The sequence below is a fragment of the Eptesicus fuscus genome, chromosome 3 (assembly GCF_027574615.1).
Source record: "Eptesicus fuscus isolate TK198812 chromosome 3, DD_ASM_mEF_20220401, whole genome shotgun sequence".
In the NCBI taxonomy this organism is placed as follows: Eukaryota; Metazoa; Chordata; class Mammalia; order Chiroptera; family Vespertilionidae; genus Eptesicus; species Eptesicus fuscus.
The window spans coordinates 44432565-44455343 of NC_072475.1; the positions used below are offsets into that span (position 1 = coordinate 44432565).

A 22779-nucleotide genomic window follows, 5' to 3' on the forward strand; every position below is an offset into this window, starting at 1 on the left:
ATGGGCTCAACCAATCCCCCTTCCCACCACTTGCCTACAGTGTGGTGGTCAAAGGTAATTCCGGAGGCTGGGAATAAAGTGTCTTGTGTGATATAATTGATCAGATGAGAAAGTAAATGTTGAGGTATATTTCTCTATCACCCAAACCCTGTCTTCCTTTCCACAGCCCTGGACCAACTTAGGATGAATGATCAGATTCAGGATGCTGAGGTACCTGCATTACAAGTTCACCCTTGGCTGACGCGTCACCATCAGACTTCCCACCTTGCTTGTCCTGTGAGAAGAGAGGAAAGATAAGCATCTTTTGGGGGGAAAAAAGTTCTAATATAAGAAAAAGGAATCAGAAGAAAAACAAATGGTTAATAAGGAGAATTAGAAAACCAGTACAGAATGGGGAGGAGTGTTTCAAAGTGGGGCTTTGGCCCTAAAAAAAGAAATGCTCCCCTATGGTTTCTCGAGGACTCTCGAGGTCTCTGTGATCATTTGCTCTAACATTAACTTTGAGACTCTGGAATGGAATGGACATGGGGAGAGGGAACACTAACATTGACAGAAATCTACTTTGTTGATTTTGAAGCTTGAGCTCTGAGAAGCAAGGTCTTAGATCTGGCTTCTCTGCTTAGCACTATCTAAATGATGTCATATTGAGAATGTTATTTTTTTTAGTTGTGTTTTTTAAAATTATGATTATTAATTTGTGGAGGTTTATTTCTCATATAGTAAAATGCTCAAATCTAAATCTCCAGCCAGATGAATTTCTGCTCTTACTGCTTCTTCAGGTGTAATGCTGCTGTGACTCTGAACATCTTACTGGTTTTATCTGGCTTTTGAATTTCATAGAAATGGAATCACAAAACATGTATTTTTATTGATTTCAGAAAGGAAGGGAGAGGGAAAGAGAGATAGAAACATCAATGATGAGAGAGAATCACTGATTGGCTGCCTCCTGCACAACCCCCGACTGGGGATCCAGCCCACAACCTAGGCATGTGCCCTGACTGGGAATTGAACCATGCCCTCCTGGTTCATAGGTCAATGCTCAACCACTGAGCCACACTGGCAGGGCAGACTGTCTTTTTTGAGTCCAGCTTCTTTTTATCAGCAGTATATCTTTGTGATTATCCCCTTTTTGCATCTAAACATAGTTTTTTTTCCATGTAGTATCCCATGATACAAATATGCCTCAATTTATTTATCTATGTACTAGAGGCCTGGTGCACGAATTTGTCCATGGGTTGGATTCCTCCATCTGGCCAGCAATCGGGGCCAATTGGGCCATCTCACCCAGTCCCCATCGGGGCCGGCGGCCAACTTCCCGGCTAGCCAGCCCCAATCGCCCCTGGCCGGCCAACCTCCCGCAGCCCTTCCTCCTGCCGGCCAGCATGGTGGTGGTGGGGGGGTGCCAGGGAGGGGCTGTGGGAGGTTAGCTGTGGGAGCACACTGACCACCAGGGGGCAGCTCCTGCATTGAGTGCCTGCCCCCTGGTGGTCAGTGTGCATCATAGCGACTGGTCGACAGGTTGTTCTGCTCATTCTGGTCATTCAGTCGTAAAGGTTGCTTAGGCTTTTATAGATATAGATTCTGTCATTAAGTTTGTTTCCGGTTTTTCACTGTTATCAATAAAGTTGCTACATACAAACATTTTTGTACATGTATTTTGGTGGAAAAATGCTCATATTTCTCAGGTAAATATATAGGAGGGGACTTGTCGGGTCATAGAGTTTTGTATTTCCAACTTGATAGATGCAACCAAATGGTTTTCCTTCAGTTTTTTTAAAAGAGAAAGACTAACTGGTCAAGGATAATACGTGAGAAATCGGGGGGACTTGGCAACATCTTTAAGAAGGAAGGGAACAGTTAAGATGTTTGGTGCTTAGTTTGAAAGAGGGATCTTCAACACAGGAGACAGAGACAATTGCAGCTGGGGAGAAAAGGAGTTTAATTTTGCTGCATTCATTTCCAAATAGGGCTGAGACACCCAAGTGGCAATCGTCAGGGCAGATGTCGGGATGTAGGAGAGAGGTTGACAGGAACAAGGGTGGCCTGGGAGGCCTGGCCTGTGCAGGTGGTGACTACCTTGAGCTGTGCTCTGCCTGCCAGATGCTCAGAATGAATGAGCTCTCCAGGATGGGCCACTTCAGAGCATTCTGGGGCCAGCAGTAGGAACCACTTTAGTCAGGGGAGTTTTCCCTCACAAATTGGTGGGCACAGCATGGACCTCATTTAAACTTGTGCTGAAAACACAAACCCAAGAGTTGTTGAGGAAGCCCTCAGAGGGGGGTGAACATCTGAATGCTGCATACTTGAAGTGTGCAGGGCGCGGGGGTGCGGGGGGGGGGGTGGGAATCAGAGCCCTAGCGAGTGGCAGCACTTACCTGAGTGATGGGGCAGATCGAGGTGGGCAGCAGGATGTGGTCTTTGAGTTCCCCACCATCACACACTGTGGATAATTCACATTTGCGGTGAAACTGGAGGAAACAATGAAGATGAGAGTGAGTGAAACAGACCAAGGAAATTTCAAATATGAGGGTTTAGAAGTTTACTGGGGAGGCAAGCTGACTAGTGCTCCCCAAATCCTGATGCACTGCTGGTTTTGGCAGTATAACTGAGTGTGTATGTGTGTTATGTGTATATGATGTGTTGTGTGTGTTTTCAGTGTGTGTATGTGGCATGTATGCATATGTGGCATGTGTGTGTGTGGTATGTAGTCAGGGCTGCCAAATGTTCTGTGGGCTGATAAAGAAGACAAAGTGCTACCCATAGCTGCTGGGGCAAAACAGTCATGGGCAGGCTTGTCTGTGGCCCTTCAGTGTGGCACCCCATGTGGATTCCAGCCCCCCCTCGGATTTTTGCTCCCTAGACTCTGAGACACTGGAAGGAAGGAGATCTTGTTGAACAGACTCATGAGAGGCTGAAAATAGACCCTTTGACACAACCTCTGCATCTTAAGAGTTCTGTGATTTACTTTGGAGACGTGTCCTTTTTGAGGCTGATCAAGGGCCTTGGTCAAGGGGACAGGACATGGCACTGAGTTAGCTGTGGTAGCAGGGTGACCTTTGGCAGGTTCTGGGTGTCTAGAGAGGAAGTGGGCATTGGCTGTGGCTAACGGCAGCAGGTCCAGGTCTCTGGCCCAGGCAGTGGGGCTGCTGTACAGACTGTGCCTTCCTCTGGCACCTTGAGGAACATAATTCTGGTGTCTAATTCCTCGCCAACTCTGGTGGTGCCCCTGGCCCCCGGCGACACCCGGGCAAAGGAAGTTAATGGTCACAGCTGCCCAGCCACACAGACAGTGGACTGGCCAGCTTCTTCTTAAGCAGCCCTCACTCCCCTTCTTCTGGGGGTTGTCCTCTCTCTGGGCAGCTTGTGAGTCACTGGGCACTGTTAGACTTAGGGCATTGAATGGGGCTCTGGGCGCCCCAGGTGTCCCCCCTGGCTCTGCTTAAGCTCTTTGGCAGGATGTCCACTGCCCCTGGGCTGCAGCTTGAGAAAAAAAAAAAAAAAACTGAAAAGAAGCATGGCTGCCCTGGGCGCCAACCCACCGTCTTCCGGCACCACACGCAGTGCCACGCGGTGACACTCTGGTAGCACTTGATACTTTTGTGGCACCGATCACACTTGACCGAGGAGTTCCCTTCCACCCACGCGTGCTGCATCACCTGCAGAAGGGAAGGGAAGGTTGCCAGGGAAGGCTGTAGAACCACTCCCCGGGCCTGGGCCTGAGGAGAAGGGTCTGGAGGTGCACAGAGGGGTGAGGCCAGAGGGGTTGTTTCCTGTTCAGTTTATGCACTGATTGGGTGCTGGGCGGCTTTGCTGCACTACGCTGACACGCTCTCTCCCTGCCTAACCACCACTTTGTTCATCGAGGCAGTTGGAAACTGCCGGAAACAAATCAGTTTCACTAAAAGAGAGATGTTGACAGGGAGCCAGGAAGGCTGGTCAACAACCTTAATTGCTCTAACCACTCACCCTTTAGTTGAGACATTGTTAGCTGAAGCAGCCTCCACCTTTGTTTGTCCCATGTAAGTTTCTGTTATTTCCTGCCTAAGGGCTACATGTCAGTTTCTGTTTATCTTGCCTAAGATGTTTTCCTCAAAACCTCAATAAAAGGGATGGCAGGGCCAGAGCAGTGAGTAGTTCTCCCACTAGAGTTGGACTACCGCCTGGCCCCCCATTTCGCCAAATTGAATTTCTTCGTCTCCATTCATTTGTGTGTGGCCCTTCTCCAGAACTAGAACTCTGAACTGGAACCCTGAACCACGTGGGACATGGAAAAGGATTCCTACAGGAAACCATTTTTCCTGTGTCTTGAATAGCTCATTCACCCTGGCAGTCAAGCCTCTGAGCAGCATCTTATCTGGCAATCCATCTGTCTGTCTTGCAGAACTTCTTGCAGAGTGAGGTGCTCATGTGCGCCCTCTTCTGGAAGGCAGCGCGATGCAGGGAAACAGGAGGGCTGGGCCACAGACCTAACTGGTTGGAATCATTGATTTTCCATTTGGCAGCAGGGCGACCTTTGGCCAGTTCCTGGACCTCTCTGAGTCTCAGGTCCCTCGTCTGTACAAATGGCATAATGAGCCCCACCTCTATGTTTTCCAGGAGGATCACATGAGCTAGCACTGATGGGTACTTCCTGTCAGCCTCAGCAGCCCATTAGAACCATTTGGGGAGCTCCTATAAGTTCTAATAACTAGTTCTCACTGCAGACTAACTAAATTTGAGTCTCTGGGGATGGGAACCGTTGTTAGTAGGGTTTAAAGCACCCTCTGTGATTACAGTGTACAGCCAAGGTTGAGAAGCACTCTAGAAGGAAGTTAGAGGAAAAGTCCAGAGAACTTAGTGTGGGTCAGCAGCCAGTGGCTTTCATATCTGTTTCCTGGAACGCTGGTTGTACTTGCTTCCTGGCCAGGAAATGGCACGAGGGCAGCCCAGGAACCTAGAAGCCATGGGAATACATATGTATATGTGTGTCCGTAATTGCAAAGTGACCCATGACACCAAATGCTGGGGACCTGAGCCCTTGGTTGTATCCCCTAGGAATTCTACAGAACTTCCCCAAATTGCCCACAAGGGCGCTTTGGATACAGAAGGAAGAGAATGTGCACTGTGGGGGTATACAGGGACCTAGTCTGAAGTGCCAGCTATAAACACACTGTTAAAAACACATGGAATATTTGCATTACACCATCCATGTTTGTATTAAATAAAAGTCTTAAATTACTTATCACTTAAGTTAATAGTCCTTCTTCCAAAGGTTTTTGGTAAAATTCTTATTCTAGCAGACATGTCACTTTTATTTGAGGATATAAAGAATCCAGTTTGCCAATCAATTTGTCACCTACATGGTCACATTGCATTTACTCCGAGATTCTTATTATTTCCATTTCATGGAGAATAAAATGAAGCATCTGAGAGGTTAAGTGACCGGCCCTAGGTTCCAAGGCTGATAAGTGGTCAAGCAGAGCCTCATAGCCAGGTCTTCTGACTCTAAATCTGTGGTTGTCTACCAACACCACATTGCCTTCTCCATCCTCTTCTGGGATTGGAAGAGATGGTGAAGGACTTGGGTTGCCCCTGGAGATTCAGAAGATCGTGTCCTGCTGGCACCTCAGTGGCCTCTCTCTGCTCTGTGTGTGGCAAGTGGCCAGAGTGCAGGCTAAGGCCTGAGCCCAGGAGATGTACCGTGCGTCCTGGTGAAAGCATGGATATGGAAAGGTGTGTGCATGCATGTGGTACAGAAGTATACGAGAGGCCATGCGGTGTCTCATGGGGCATGCATGTGTGTCCTGGGAGGCACCCTTCTCTCTCGGAGTCCTGTGGGGAGGGCTGGATATCACTCCCACCTGCTAAGCATCTCCTGACTCAGATCATTGGAATCTTCCATGCAGGAACCCAAGAATACCCTTTCCCTGCTAATTTTAAGAGTCCATTTCCAGATTCAATGAATGGCACCACAACAGCCAAGTTAGAAACCTGGGAGCCATTCCTGACCTCTTCTCTTCTCTCCATTACCAAGTCATAGTGGTAGTACCTCCAAATTATCTCTCAAACTTTCCCTTCATCTTCTCTTTACCCGAGCCAGTTGGACAAAATACTCAACAGGCATGGCTGGCGGAGACTCTCAGCAAGACACAGCAACCACCGTGCTACTGCGGACACATCAGCATAGCGGGTGAGTACAGACCCTACCCCAGTCAGGCCCTCAGTGCAGCACTGCCTCTTGCCTGAACTGTTGAAGAGGTTTTCTCCCTCAGATCTCTTTCCTGCACCATGGTCAGAGCAATTAACCTAATTTGCAAACCCAATGATCTCGTGCTCAAAGCTCTTCAATGTCCTCTTACGAAACTCTTTCCCAACTTCTCAGCTGGCCTCACAGACCTTCCCAGGCTGGATCTCACTATCAGAGCACAGTTCCTGCCACTGCCCTTTAAGCATCCTCTGTTCCAGTCAGTCAAACAGGTACAGACCTCAGAATAAGCCATGTGCCTGGTGCCTCGATGCCTTGTGAAGTCAAAGTACAAGGTACAAGGTACAAGGTTCAAGGTTCAAGGTACAACTCAAATGCCATTTCCTTTGTGAAACCTCCCCTGGCCTCCTCCTCGGTACCTCAATTGTATGTCCCACACAATCGCTACTGTTCATCTCACTACCTCGTGCTTTGCTTCTGCTCCTGTCTCTCTCTCACTAGATGGCACAGTTCTCCAGCAGGCTGAAGGCCACCTTACAAGCTGCATACCCCCTAGCACAGTGCCTGGCACATGGTGGGGACCAGGGAGATGCTGAATGGATTGATGGATGAACAAGATGGTTTAAGGGTGGTCCTTGGGGCAGAGAAGGGACTGGATAAAGCTCCCAAAGCCCCTTCCTGCCCAGGAGTCTGGTGATGGACATGTAGCCTGGGACACAGCATGCAGTAGGACAAGGCAATAGGTGTCACCAACCTCGCTGCCCCTTTTGGTTCTTGAGTAAGTTTTGACACACCCAGGAATGTTTTTGGATACACAGCGTTCGTGGACGGTATATTTACAGTCTGGAAAAAAAGTAAGAAAAGTACTCGTGAGTGAGCATGTAGGAAAGGTCCAGCCAGCCCCGCGCCTCCCCCCCCCCCCTCCCCTACAGATGAGGCCTGAGTCTGACTTGGTGACCAGTCAGGGGCAGGGGACATATGGAGCTGGCCTGGCCCTAATGGAAATCCAAAGCAGTCTCCAGTTGTTCTTTGAGAAGGGAGTCCATGGTTATCTCCCAGACATGCTCCTGCACTCTCCACCCTGCCACACTTGGGCAGTGAATTCCGGGAGAAAAGATCGCGTGGAGAAGCGCTTTTCACTTAAGGGTGGGGGAGGAGTCATCCTCCTGGTTATGCCAGTGCCACAGTATTGTGTGTCAGGGATGCTGCGGGTGGGCAGAAGGCCAGGGGTCTTCCTAACTGGAATAGGTGGCCCTGAACTCTGGCTCTGCCATTTGTAACGACCCTCATGACCTTGAGTAAGTTTTACACATCTCTGAAATTCAGGGTTTTCTACAAAATGGGAATAAAATTGCCTCTCTCTTTACAGGATTTTTGCAGCATTAAATGAGATACTTTGTGGTTTTTAAAAATCATTTCTTAAAATTTAATTTTTATTGTTGAAGGTATTACATATGTCCCCCTTTCCCCACATGGATCCCATCTAGCCAGCCCCTACCCCTCATCCCAGGCCTTCACCACCCTATTGTCTGTATCCATGAGTTATGCATATATGAATACTAGTTCTTTGTTCATCTCTTCGCACCCACCCACCCACCTCTGCCTTCCCTCTGAGATTCCACAGTCTATTCCATGCTTCTATGTCTCTGCACCTATCTCATTAAATGAGATACTTTGTATAAAGCACCATGTGTCTGGGTCAGAATATTCCACAAATTATTATCACCATTACTGTTGTTACTACACTGATTGCTATGCAATCATCAGGGGCCTGCAGACCCAGAACCTGATTGGAATGAGATAGGGTCTCTCAGAAGTGGGGAGAGCTGGATTTGAATGGGTGCTCAAAACACTGGCAGACCCCTTCTTACACCTGCTGATGCTCTTCATGGACATTGGCCCCAACTCTGTCAAGATGACTTTTGTGGCCGAGGTCACCTGCTGTATAGTTCACGTGTACATGTTTAGAAGAACTGCTCCAATGACCTGGACCACACCCAAGGCCCTGCCTGCAGCAGTAGCTCCCTAGTCTCTAGTGAGTTCAGACCTGTCTGCATTGTGAGGTGATTTACAGAACTCTGCACCCACATACTCTGACCCACAAAGCCTTCTCAGGGCAGCCCCTCCCATCTCCTGCTCCCTGAATCACCCCCTTTCTAACTAACATCACCCCTCTGTCTTCCTTCCCTCCATCTCTTTCTTCTGTCTCCTTCCCAGTCTCCCTTCCTACTTTTTTCTCTTCCCTAGTTTTTTCTCTTCTCCCATTTGACTTTACTAAATGAATTATAAAGTGAAACAAATGGGTAGTTTTCATTTCCACTGCATTTACAAATACATTTTTATGTTGCTTATTAATAAAAAACACACCCAGGTTCTTCTGACCACCCAAAATATTCACTAGCAAAACCCAAATGAATTTAGTTTGAGATGCTTTTTAATTATATGTGAGCCTTAAACACTTTTTTTTCGGGGGGCAGGGGGACCTGTGGCCCATGATGGGACTCCAACAATGGGACACTACTTATCCATTTGACTTGGATAGAACAAAAATAGGACATGGAGGGCTTGCTTCATTCCCTGCTGTGGAACAATATGGGAGGTCCCTTTAGCTGGGAAGCAGAAATACACAGACTTTTTCTGGAATCGCTCAACTACGTGCAGAGCAAGACAGCTCCTGGGGAAGGGCGTCTGAAGGACGTTTACTCACACGTGCAGCACAGGCCTTGCTTCCTCACGCCCATCAGCATGACGTGGCAGAAGTTGCAGTAGGTTGGTTTCTTGAAATGCTTCATGGTCCAGGCGTGCCTGCCGTCCCCCTTGGAGCCCTGTGGGCATAGAGAGGGAATGGGACTCGGAGCAGGCAGCCCTAAGCTAGCTGAAGCCTGGGCCTGCCTCCTGTTATATCTTCTTACTTCTCAAAAGACTCTCTTCTCATACTTGGAAGACAAGATATACATTTATTTTACTGACATAAAGACTCTTAAAAATGGAAATCAAAACTAAGTTCTTGTCTGTGTGTGTGTTTTCTAAAATTAGCAAGCATTAAAAATTAAGAATATCTGAGCAGGAGTATGTGTGTGAGGGATAACACAAGCCCTCTTCTACTTGGCTGGTGGAAGTGTAAATCCAAACAAACCACCTCTCTCTCTCTCTCTCTACCTACCTACCTATCTACCTAACCATCTATCTGTGATCCTTTAAATGTTTATAACCATTGACTTACAAATTTTCTTTCTTGGATTCATTCCTAAAAATCATTTTTGAAGGAAAGATGAGCATTTTTGTGCTCTGTCACATGTTTAACTCAGCATTATTTATTTAAAATAATGCAAAACTGGAAATATCCTAAAGGTATCAAAGTTACCAAAAGGTTAGTTGTGGTAGAGACATGTGATTAAAGGTTAAGTGGCCATCAAAAAGATATTTATAAGAATGTCTGATGGCATGGGAATGTGCTCATGACACAGCACTAAGTGAAAAAAGCAGAATGTAAATTTGAGGACCTATTATCATCTCAGTTTTATATAGTAAGATCTTTGGTGGGGAAAAAATGTCACCAAACCATTAACAGGTTCGTTATAGCTGGAAGCACTATGAATTCATTTTATTCTTTAATTTTTATTTTCTTTTGTATTTTCCAAACTTTCTGCAGTTGGCAAGTACTAGTTTTATAAACAGAAAAAAGTAGTTTAGTAAAAACAATGCACCCTCTCATCAACTTTCTGGACACAGATAAAATAGTTAAGAGACAGTCAGACTTGGCTCCGAAGTGAATTCACCCTTACCTGCTAGATAAGCCAAGCATCACACAATCACACATCTTCCCTGGATACCAAAGCTCCTACCTTCTAGCCCCTGGTAGCAAAGCCTTGTTGGAGCTGTGGCTTCAGGGACATCCCTTCACGCCTGCTGTCCCCAAACCTTCTTTATCGGCTCCATCAAAAGAGCACCATTCTTAGGGTGGTGTGGAGGGTAGTAAAAAGTACCCTAGGAAGGTGGTAAGAACTGACTGTCAGGTACACAGAATCCAGCATGCCGGACTCTAACCCAGCTCTTACTTTTGGGCACCTCTGGTTTGCACTGGTCACGGCAATCAGATCCATTTCTATGCCAAGTCTTCTGCTAATGGTCTCTAGAAGAGCCTGTATGGGTTTCCAAGTGTGGGTCTCCTCCTGGGGCCAGTGAAGCTCATTTCTTCTCATCACCTCAACACCCTGCTTCTTCCAAGACCAGACTCTATAGAATTACAGCCTTTATATCTAATGGTTTCTATAAGTAAAGCTTCTAATCCAGTGTCCGATAATTAAAACTTATCAAGTTCCTACTCTGTGCTGGACAGTAAGGGACACAAAGGTAAGCAAAGTGTTTTCTTATGTGTAAGGAGGTAGATTTATGCCTGGTCTGGAAATGATGAAATGGAGACTCAGGGAAGTTACATACATATCCCAAGATGACACAAATAATAAGTGACTGAATCAGTAGTCAAACTGGGGCTCTTACTGGCATCAGAGCCTGTCCTCCTTCTTTCCTCCTTTCCCTCCCACCTTCCCTTTCTCCACATACCAGGGCTTTTCTTTATGAAAGGAAACTACAGCTCAGCAGACCCAAAGGACTATGATTTTTATCTTGGAAATACCTTTATTAGCTAAATAAGGTACTGTTTTCATAGATTTGCAGTAAGAAGCAAAGGGACCATGGCTTAGAACAAAGTAACATTTCCGCTTGGGCTACAGCGCCATCATGTGGCTCTTTCATTTCTGCACAGTGGCAGCTGCAGGATGTGTGAGTAACCTTCCTCTTGCATGCCAAGGCTTATTGCTGCTGCAATTTCACGGGGAGACAGACTGCTTTGCACATATTGCATTCAGAGATCCCTCAGACTTATCAGGGGCCCTATGTGGGTTTTGAAAAAGCCAAATAAGCAATGTGACTTTTAAGACATTTAGGAATGCTTTCTCTGAACCTCTAATATTAAATGTAGAAAAGTACAATTTAGTGTGTATTTAAAAATAAGTGCGTAACACTTTTGATTAATAAAAGCTAAATTTACATTTGTTCTTTGTTTGCCACTTTCTTGATATACAGTTGGTTTTCTATAAAGCTGACTTGGCTTTGGGAAGAGACAGTAGGGAAAATGGTCTGTCTCTCCCTTCTCAAGCCATAAAACAGTGGGTCCCCTCCATGTGAAGAGCTGGCGGCACTTTGGAGTCAGCAAGCCCAAAATAGGAAATAAATAAAAAACAGTTGGTTTCTTGCTGAAACCGGTTTGGCTCAGTGGATAGAGCGTCAGCCTGCGGACTCAAGGGTCCCAGGTTCGATTCCGGTCAAGGGCATGTGCCTTGGTTGTGGGCACGTCCCCAGTAGGGGGTGTGCAGGAGGCAGCTGATTGATGTTTCTCTCTCATCGATGTTTCTGGCTCTCTGTCCCTCTCTCTTCCTCTCTGTAAAAGATCAATAAAATAAATATATTTTTTTAAAAAGTTAGTTTCTTATGATTAAAATGCCCCATCTCTATTTCCATATTTAGTGAAAACACAATGTTATGTTAACACCCAATAAACCAAACACACAGGTATGTTGGAACAGCACCTAAGCAGAACTTCTATTCTGACTCAGGTATGATCTTGAGTATTGAATAGCAGGAAGGTTATCTTACTTATCTGAGTGCCCCTCCTCCCGGGTCCTAGCTCACATAGGTTCTTGCACTTAATACGTTCTTGGTAAGGGATCCTTGGACGAGAGGTCTGCTGTTCCTGAATATGGAGGATGGCCCCTGGTAGTAACTAGCTGTGTGTTCTTGGGCCCTCAGTTTGCAAAATAAAGGGGACAGATCAAGGATCACCAAGATCTTCTCCAGCTCTGACTATCTAAGGAATATAAACACAGTTGTGCAGATCCTGGTTCCTGAATTTCTGCGTAGCCTTTGGAAAGAGCTGCATATGCCAGGACATGACTGCAGGATTCTTAGCTCTTGCGTATTGGAAATGAAGGCCCAGCTTCAGTTCTGAGTTGCAGAACTGTCCGATAGAGACACAGGCAACCACAGCAATTGGAGGCTCACCCAGTTGAAAGCTTCCTGTTCTGTTCCTCTGTATGACACTTCAGAATTTCAAAGTGGTGCTATCACACAACCTATGTGATTGTCCTGGCAAATGCTTCAAAGGCACAATTTTACTTTCAGCTTGTGCATGAAAGTTACTTTCAATTGGTAAATAAGCAGAAAATGCAGTGACTGACTAGGTCAGGTCAGGCATATATAACCAATAATTTTGCATGAAGCCTCTACATGTATCCCCTACTCTGATGTAGCTGGGAGGTTTTTCTAAAACATCTTGAACTTTCTTTCATTTGGGTCTTTGATCAAGCTATTCTCTTGGCCACAAACTCTCTCTTCTATCATCTTCTACCACCAAATCATATCCATCCTTGGAAAACAGGTCAAACATCCTCCTAGGTCTTTCCACTGACCATTATCTCAACAACAGGATATCAAAATCCCACACATCCTTCAGGACCAGGGCAAACATCCTCTGATATTTCTTCCCACCGGTCTCACTCCTAAGTCTGGGTCCTTAGAAAGTGAAGTATCTTTGGAGCCAAGTACAAATACATTCTGACCCTCTCTTTGCTCCTTAGGCTAAGAATTTCAGCTTTCCATTTGTATAAATGAGCTGGAGGAGGGGGGCGGGGGGAGGGAGGGCGGGGCGGGGATACCTACCTTATCTGGTTGTTTTGATCACCCTCTGCCTCACAATAGATCAGTATTTTTTCCTTCCCTTTCTCCTTCTCTTCCCTCCTTCCCCAACTCTCATAGCACTTTTCAACCTAATTTGCGGAAAAGATGGAATTCTTCCTTGAATTTTTTTTTTTGCCCTTTGATTGGTTGAGTATAACCTTCTGGTGGGTGAATATCTGAGTCCCTTCACAGAGCTCAGAACAATATCTTTATTTACTAATAATTTAGTACATGCTGTCAAATGAATGAATATATTTCAGTCACTAATAGGTAAAAGAGAGGTCTTTGAGGCTGGCCTAGAGCATATGGTTTGTCCATTGGGGCAGAAGCCAAGGTGATGTGTAGATATGAACTTCCACATAGAGCTTGATGTTCCTGAAAGGTAAGAGATCTGAACTCAGGCTTGCTGACTTACAGAGTCGTCCATGCCCAGGAGGACCAGCAATGGGATGGTGGTCATCCCTCCGTGGACCCATTCCTGTAGAGACACAAAGCCGTCCCGGTCGTAGTCCATCCCTTGCAACATCTCCTTCAATATCTGCGGAATCCACAGAGCAGCAGTTGTCCACTTTCATCCTTGACTTCTCTGCCCCCACTGCCCTCTTATTTCTCTTTTGTTCTGCATTGTCTGGCTTGTGTTTTGCCCCCTTCCACTCTGATTCACAGTGAGTAGAGCAGTGAGGGAGCAAATGGGGGTGAGGAGAGCAGAGCTCCAAGCCCCGCTCTGCCTGACCTGACTGAGCAGCCTTGGGCAAGCCAGCCACCCCGACTCTCTGGGTTCTGCTTTGCTCATCTGTGGAATGGAAATAATATTGCTATGTATGCAGCACTGTAGTGGGGACTAGAGAAAAGGTATATAGGATGTACATTTATATAAAAAATTAGTATTACCTGGTGATGAAGGAAAATCTTTAAAATTCATTCAAGCTCTAAATTCTTTGATCTATGAGCTCTTGTTGTAAAAATTTAGCTCTGGGGAAAAGGTCAGAGGTAATTATTATTTGAATTATATCTACATTTCCCCCTGCTGCCTATAGTTTTTCCTATCAGCAAAGTGGGAGCTCAAGATGTAAGACCCCCGAGAAGCTGCCTGTAGCAGGATGAGTCTGGGAAATCCTGCCCATTTCTATCCTGAGGGTGTCCCGCTTTTCTCTTGGAAGTCACCTCATGTTTCCAGAAACTCACAGGCCTTAGCTCCGTGGGATCCCAGTCAAGATACTGAGCAATGTGCAGCATCTGGTTGACAATACGATCCATCTCCTAGAAAACATCAAGGCGAGAAACCAACTGAAGATGTGTTTTTAAGAGCAAGGCTCAACATCAAAACCTGTGGGAAGGTGGGCAGGGCAGAACATGGGAAGCAGCTTGTGTAATATCCTGGCATTTCACTGGGAGCTCACTGTTTGTTTCTGCTCTTTATTCTGCCTTGACCACAAAGCTCAGGGGAGAGTAGATGCTCACAAGAAGCACAGAAGACGACTAAGCCAGAGGTATACTGAAAGCTCCCTGGACGCTGACCTCCTTGGACCCATCTGGACTCACCTTTCTTCCCCTAGTCTGGGCTTTGACTTAGAGATCATAGGAAGCACTCCTGTTTTCTCCTTCTTTGTGATCTCAACTCTCTCACATGCTTACAAACCAAAGCAGTTCCCTCCCCCCTCTTTAGTCACTCCTCATTCCCACAGCTTTACTGACTTGGGATCCACCTATACCCCTCAGAGGTCAGTGTCAGGTGGATGTAGGGCCTCTGTGTGGGCCTTAGTTCAGATACTGTGATTTAGATCCTCTTGGCATCTCCTCGATTTCCTTTGTGTCACGTCCAGCCCTGAACCCAGGACTCTGTGGACAGGAAATTCATGAGGGGTTAATGAGCTGGTGAGTGAGCTTTTCACTTGCTACCTAGGCCAGGCTCTATCTAAAACCTCACATAATTGTTGTATGCTAAGGAATCAGGGCACCCAGAGTCCCACTGAAATACGCTAGACCAAGGAGGCATTTGCATCTCTTGGGCACAATCTAAGATGTTAATGGAGAGATCAATGTGGGGAGACATCGGTGAACTGAAGCAAGGTTCACAAGTGTTACCTCCACCAGGTAGAATGCTGGCTCAAACCAAGCAAGCAAAAAAGCAACAGGAATTTTAAAAATTGTATTTCATTCAAATTAAAAAAATAATTCATTGCAAAACTGCAGATGAGGTGGTAGATGGGGGGCGGAGGAAGTAGGCAGAAAGGTGAAGGCAGGTTTCTACAGAAGTTTCCATGCAAAAGAGCTTGTGAATCTAGTTGGGACTAAAATTTAACCAGTAAACAATGTGACTCAGGAATGAGAATTAGACTCAGCCTTGAGCTGTGTCAATGGGTGGGCATTTCCAGGAACTACTGGCTCCTCTGATGTCCACCCTGGTTAGACCACCTATGAATGATTAATGAGTCATGGGAGGAGGGCGTTGGTTCTATGCCATGTTTTAAAAATGGCATTGACAAACCAGAGTTTGACCAGAGTGTATGTTTAAGCCTGCCTCTGAGAAAGTATGAGGATGGGGAAATCTGAGCTTGGGGGACATTTTACAGGAGATGTGATAGTACCTTCAAATACTTGAAGGCTGATTGTATAGAATCAATATCCACTGATCAGCTGTCCTGGTCAGCTACAGAGGCCAGCAGCAAGCCAATGGGTATCAGGAGGGATGAGTTGAGGGCTGGCTTATTTTGGCTTCACTGCTGGGTTGGGAAAGGGAGAGGGGAAACAGAAGCAGGTTTCATGGTGAAAGCTTCCCCAGCAGACCAGAGGTGCCTTTTGTGTAGGAAGGAAGCCCTCGCTGAGTCACCCTCGGTGGTGGAGTGGCTGTGTTAAGGCAGTGGTTGAACTCTCCAGTACTGGGAGTGATCACAAAGAGAGTGGGCGCCCAGCTGCCAGCGATTCTCAGTGGGAAGTTGAATCAGGTAACTCTTTGGAGACTGCTTCAGTCCACTGATGTTATTCTCCAAATACATCTGAAATCTAACCACTTCTTACTACCTGCAATGCTTCTACCCTGGTGCAAGTTACCATCCGTTCTTGTCTTGCTGATTTCAATAACCTCCCACCTGGTATCCCCACTTGTGCCCCTATAGTCTAGACAACACAGAAGCTAGAGTGATCCTGTTATAACCCAAGTCAACCGCGTCACTCCTCTGTGCGAAATATCCAATGGTTCTCCATTTATCCCGAGTTTAAAGTAAACCCTTTCAAGCACCTAAAAGGCTTCATAATGCTTTGCAAACTTCCTCTACCCCTATCCCATTTCTTCTCTGATCTCATCTCTTATTGCTTACTCACTCTGACCTCACCTGTTCATTCATTCTGCTACAGTCACTCTGGGCTCCTAGTTAATCTAACATTCCAGGCACCCCTCAGGACCTTTGCACTCTGTGTTCCCTCTCCTGGAAGGCCCTTCCTCTAGACTTAGGTGTTCCCAGGACTTATAGTCCCTCACCTCCAAGTCTCTGTTCAGACGTCCCCTCCTCAGGGAGACCTTCCTTAGCTCATCCAGTTAAAACAGCAGCTCCCTCCAACACTTTTTCTCTTTATTTTTCTCCCAGCACACATTTTACTATGTTTTTTAGTGCGTGAGTTTGCACTAAAATGAAAGCTTCATAAGGGCATAGGTTTGTGGTTTTTTTTGTGTCAGTTGGCTCACTGATATATACCCAGTATTTAGAACAGTGCCTGGCACATAGTAGGTAGTTAATACATGCATGTTCCCTCACATGACATAAACCACAGCATTGCAATGTGGCCATAGGGCTCCCACAAAGACACCCTGGAGTTTGGAGGAAATTGGAATGACTTAGTTCGTTTAGTGAACTTGTTCCCTTTCTTCTTCCCTCTGTTCTGACTCAGCCCTATGCCCCTCAACATCAGAGCCTTTCTGTGAAGGAGTTCCACCTTTCACATTGCCAGTCATGAAGACAAGTCCTGCCCGACTCTATTTGCCATCTCCCCTCTCTGCCTTCTTCATTTTCTATCCTTCCTCTCACTTCATGATCACTGACCTATCCCTGTCTATTCCTGAGGAAATTGGGCAAGAGAGGGGAGAGAAGGACCTCAGCCTTTCTCAGGTACATTGAAATAGGATCATGAGCTCCGAGCAGACGAATGAGACTCCTCGAGTCCGGGAATGAGAGGAAGGTGACGGTGATGCAGAAGCTCACCAGCAGTAACCTGCTTCCCCCTGCCCTCTTGCCCTGGTTTTGCTGCCTTTCCTACCTCCTCCCCTCGGCTCCTGGACTCCAGCAGGGAATTGCAGGGAGAAGTTCTGAACCCATTAGGGAATTAAACTAGGTAAGATACTAAAGCATCTCTCCATTCTAAGATTTTATAATCCTGGGCTTCTGGAATGAAAAGGCAAGTTGGAGTTCACTCTCCTACTGGCTGGCTCTTTGGAAATAGAAGGTGGGGATTCTACTCATTTCTGCAGCCCATATTGAGACATAGCTATTCTTATAAAGACAGAACTCCTATAAAGAGTTCCGGACTCTTCCTCCACCTGTTCCCTTCTCCCCCAGCCTTTCTTGGAAGGATATTTTGAGAGCTTACCGCTTGATCCAGGAGACCATTCTCATCCGAATCATATAGACGAAACATGACTGCAAGAAACACAGAGATGAGGCTTGAGGCATCCTCCAGGCACCAGGGACTGGCTCAGACTCTGTTGCTGCTAGTTTTTAGATCAGTTCTGACCATCACTAGGGCAAAGGCTGTTGCAGCCAGCTCACCCACCCTCCAAAGGCACAGAATCTGATTTCCTTACAGGGAAGAGGAGAGAGGGAGGAGAACTAAGCCACCTGGCTTCTGGAACTGCCTAAGCAATAACTCTGTAGCCGAGATCCAGGACATGAGTGTGGGGCATTCACACCTTCCAGCATCACTGGAACACAACTCAGAGCAAATGCCCAGATGATGGTGGGGCTGGGGTACCAGAAGTATAGTTAGAACATTGCTCCTATTGCATGCAGAAGGGTGTGGAGTTAGGCAGATTCAAATCTTGGCTCTGCCCTACCACCTCTAGGGAGTCAAGAAAGTCATTCAGGCTCATTTTCTTCATCTGTAAAATAGAGATTATAATAGTTTCTTTGTCTTAGATTTTTTTTAAATGAGGAATAATATATAAATTATTTGCCAACTCTACAATGCTTGGAATGTAGAAAGCACTCAACAGATGTTACTTATTTTTATTTCATTTCATTAAGGAACATTTATATATGCATTTAATAGGTATAGGCACTTTATCATTATTGGTCATTTAATCTTCCATATGCTATGAAGCAGTTGCTATTATAGAATCTATTGTATTTCTTTGTCTAAAAGAATAGTATGTCAACATGCCATCACAAACTTACTCTATCATGTTCTAGTAGTAGAGCAGTGACATAGAATAAGGAAGATCTGGGAGAGAAATTGGAGCAAAGGACTCAATGTTCACTTATGGGACCTGGCAGCTTACATTTTATTCATCTAAAAGACAGAGATGTGTCTGTGGTCTCAGAAGTAAGCAGGGCGGGAGCTGAGCTGAACAGGTCTTCATTTTCCTCCCATTCTTTAATACCCTTCCTCATGCCTGCTTTCTGTGTGAGCCACCCCTGACCTCCCCACCTCATCCCCCCACTGACACTCTGGATCTCCCACAGGGTTACAGCATTCCTTAAGTTGCCCTCATGTCGTCACTCTCTTCCACGTGTTTTAATGTCTCTGCAGCTTGTGTTTGTTCAGTGGTTCATTCCTGGTTGGAGTTTAAGTTGTGTAAAGGAGGGTCATGGGCTTTCGATTCCTTGTGACTCCTCAGAATGTCCCGGTCAGAGGCACTTAGCATATGAGGCTGACTCGCCAGACAGATGGTTGAATGATGTAAAGAAGGACAGACCTCCCACTATGTTGCTCCCGGACCCTGGATAGGGTGACTCTAACACGGAGCTCTCCTGGTCCTACTGTGCATGAAGAGTAGAAGCAGAAAGTATGAATAAGCATCCTATCTAGCAGCCTGGCCTTGGACAAGTCATTTAACCATTCTATGCTTTCTTACATGTAAAATGAGGATAATTATCTAGACCTTCTAGGGCCAATAAGAGGTTAAAGTGAGATAATGCACTTAAAGTGCTCAGCAAATAAAAAGTGTTCAATGATGAGAGTTATTGGTATTACTGTATTACTTTTTATTGATAGGTGGGATACATGTTTGGTTGTTAAAAAGAAAGGTGTAACTTGTTTTTAATTATTTAAATCAAGGGACAATGTTTTTAAAATATTTTTTATTGATTTTAGAGAATAGGAGAGAGAGGGAGAGAGAGATAGAAACATCAATGATGAGAGAGAATCATTGATTGGCTGCCTCCTGCACACCCCCTACTGGGGATCAAGTCTGCAACCCAGGCATGTGACCTTGACCCGAATTGAACCTGGGACCCATCAGTCTGCAGGCCGATGCTCTATCCATTGAGCCAAATCAGCTAGGGCCAAAGAAGAATTTGAATTTATTTGGTTTAATTTTAAAAAAGAGAGAGAAAAGTCTACGGGACAAACAACCAAGTTTCTGCAACAGAAAAGTGCAAGGAAAAAAAAAATAAGCAAAAGATTAAAAGAGATTGAAGAGACATAGTGGTCAATGGCAGTGTATGGACCTTACCTAGATCCTGACTCAGGTAAAATACATAAGATAATTGGGGAAATGTGAATACTGACTGAATATTTGGTAATAGTAAGGAATTATTGCCTTTAGATGTGATAATGACATTTGGTTATATATAAGAAAAACTCATGTTTTAGAGGTACATACTGAAATACTTACAGATTAAATTATATGAGGTCTGGAATTTGTTTCAAAATAATCTGAGACAGAGGGAATAAATGGGAGGTATAAATAAACCCTAATTGACAATAAACTGGTGATTGTTGAAGGTGGCTGACAGGAACATTTAAGTTCATTGTGCTCTCTACTTTTATCTATGTTGGAAATTTTCTCTAATAAATTTTTTTAATATGCAATTTCTTTTTATTGGAAGTACAAGACTGAGTCTGAGAGCCACTAATCGGAAGCATCTGCCACATCCTGTTTGGTAGTTAAGAACAATATAATGCCTGAGACTCAAAATCCGCTGGATGGTGAAAATAATTTGACATTTCACTTTTAACGTTAGCCAGAAGAAAGAGAAAGCTGCTACATTTGTTTCCAAATTAGTGCTTAAGACTTGCAACCGTTAACACCGCAAACCTATGGGAGTTGGTTTTAAGATCAGCTAATGAGCAAACTGTTTCATTTTGTTCTTGGCAAGGTTTAACCTTTGTCAGATTTTTCCTTGCTAATGTTTAAGTTTGTTGACTAGTCTTGTTAATTGCTGGATTTTTTTTTAACCCTCACGAAAGGATATGCTTTTTCATTGATTTTTAGAGAGGGAGGAAGGGTGAGGGAGAGAGAAAGAGAGAAACACTCATGTGAGAGAGAAACATTGTTCAGTTGCCCCGTATGTGCCCAGACCCGGGATCAAATCTTCAACCTACGTATGTGCCCTGACCGGGAATTGAACCTGTGACCCTTTGGTACATGGGCTGGTGCCACACTGGCTAGAGCTAATTGCTGGAATTTTTACTTTGCTATAATGTGTATGTTTTCCCCTTATGTCTGTTAAGGTCCTAAGAGAAACCAAAACAATATATATTTTTAAACAAGTTCCTATCACTACCTGTTTTAAAAAGTTTTCCTGGAGGATCTCAGAGGCCAGTGAGACCACCCCTGGAGTGAGTCATCTGCAAGACGGTCAGCCACTCTGGGCTTTCCTTTCTGTCACCAGCTGTTATTTTCCTCCTGAACATCTTTGAAACCAACTTTAGTAGTAGTGTGAAACCCAGCTCAACTCCCTTAATTAACTAGACCTCTTTCTCTAGAGGCCAAAAAACTTGGGGTAGGGTGGGTGAAAATGTAAATAAGCTTTAACAAGATGGAAGCTGATTAGATCTCAAAGAAAAAACAACAACAACATTTCTCATAGTTATAGAGTTGCTTGGGCACAGAATAGGGGAAGAATGACAGATACTAAATATCTTCTCTTGAAAAATCTACTAAGAGTAGGCAGCAGCTTCCTGGTTATAGGCTCTCGGGGAGTCCTGCCAGCAAAGGAGGGGAGTCTCGATCCCTTGTGGAGACCCCTTTCCTTTCCAAATCCTGGTCCTCAATACCAAGGTCTTGAATGTACTTCCTACTCTCTATATACCTGGTCCTGTGCCCCAGGGTGGATTCTAGGAAATGTTCACATCACTGCTGATGACAGGGCAGTAAAACCTCCCCTAAGGAAGCAGGACCCCTAACCGGGGTCCCAGAACAATCTCCAGCATGTTTACAATCATGTGTAGGACACTCAACCTTCTCCTGGGAAAAAGCTGAAAGCCCTTGACAGGGTGAATACTTACACTCTAGCTTATCCTGAGGCCTCCCTGTCTCCAGCAGGGATAGGTAACACACGACATCCTTCAGGTACACTGTCGGGGGTTGAGAGCCTAAAGATTGAGCAACAGGGTTTCCCAGGGAGAGTGCAGCCCCTTGGTCTTCAGCTGGCACTTGCTTCTCGGTGATCTCTGATTCTGTAATAGGCAAGAGGAAAGCATTCGAGGACTCTTAATGTTTAGTAAATATTAAATCCTTTTTATGTCAGAGGCAAGAAGTTTATGTAAGTATCTTCAAAAGCATTGGTTACATAAATATAATCAAACTAGAGGCCTGGTGCATGAAATTCATGCACTTGGGAGGGGTCCCTCAGCCCGGCCTGTGCCCTCTTGCAGTCTGGGAGCCCCACGATTGATTGTCTCACAGAAGGAGGCCCCGCCCACCTGCCACAGCACCACTGGCTAGGTAGCCTGGGCCTCCCTCTTTGGGATGATCACGGAGGCCTCCCCCAACCCCTCCTCCCCCCCGCCCCCCGTCAATCACCCTGCAGGCCAGTGACCAGGGCCTCCCTCTGCAGGGTAATCAATCTTGGATCCTCCCCCCCCCAATCGATCGCCCTGCAGAGGGTGGCCTGGGCCTCCCTCTTTGGGGCAATTGTGGAGCCCCCCTGATTGATCACCCTGCTGGCCGATGGCCTGAGCCTCCCTCTGTGGGGTGACTGTGGGGCAATGGAGCCCCCCCCCTCCCCCTACCAATCACATTGCACCTGCCTTGGCTGGCCTGGCACCAATAGGTGTCATAGCATAGTCATACGAACGGTCATTCTGCTATTTGGCCGTTCAGTCGATTTGCATATTACACTTTTATTATTATAGATCAGTGGTCCCAGAAATCCAGTTCGTGGAGTTTATACTCAGAATGGACCTCATTCTGACTCTTTGAAGTGTCTATATCTTTGTAAGAAATTCACCTATACTCTGTGAATTTTCAGAAAAGATGATAGTAGAATGGGGAACCAAGATGGCAGCATAGGTAAACGCCTGTTCTCACTGCCTCCCACAACCACATCAAAATTACAAAATATAGAACAACCATCATCCAGAAGCACTGGAAAGCTGGCTGAATGGAAGTCCAACAACTAGATAAGTAAAGAAGAAAGCACACTGAGACTGGTAGGAGGCCACTTTTTTTAATTGGGAGGGAGATCGTCTCTGCAGAGGCTGCCTGGAGGTGCAAGGGGTCCCAGCCCAGGGTCCCAGAGCTGGGAAAAGAAGTCCTTATGGGCAGTTCTGTAAAAACCAATGGGGGTTGGGGCTCAGTGACACAGAGGCTGCTGGAGACCCAGCTATTCCTCTAAAAGGCCAGCACTCAAACAACTTACAAGCTCCCACTTCCTCTGAGCTCCAGTGCAAGGCAAGGCTCTAGGAGACACAGACATATATGA

At 45.7% G+C, this 22779-nt stretch overlaps 1 protein-coding gene across 5 annotated transcripts in view; it reads right to left on the bottom strand.

Annotated features, from left to right (window-relative positions):
• Positions 1-22779, bottom strand: part of DGKG (diacylglycerol kinase gamma) — a 160000-nt gene that overhangs the window by 105514 nt on the left and 31707 nt on the right. For 3 of the 5 annotated variants that reach the window (XM_054711440.1, XM_008157566.3, XM_008157565.3), the window contains exons 5-13: positions 21362-21532; positions 17501-17550; positions 14105-14179; positions 13335-13457; positions 8892-9009; positions 6939-7027; positions 3540-3656; positions 2376-2468; positions 215-274 (exon numbers count right to left, since the gene is read on the bottom strand). In XM_054711440.1, coding sequence (XP_054567415.1) covers positions 215-274; positions 2376-2468; positions 3540-3656; positions 6939-7027; positions 8892-9009; positions 13335-13457; positions 14105-14179; positions 17501-17550; positions 21362-21532 — 896 coding nt within the window. Of the gene's footprint in view, positions 1-214; positions 275-2375; positions 2471-3125; positions 3237-3532; positions 3657-6938; positions 7028-8891; positions 9010-13334; positions 13458-14104; positions 14180-17500; positions 17551-21361; positions 21542-22779 lie in introns of all 5 variants that reach the window. The other 2 variants (XM_054711428.1, XM_008157567.3) reach the window with 2 other exon arrangements.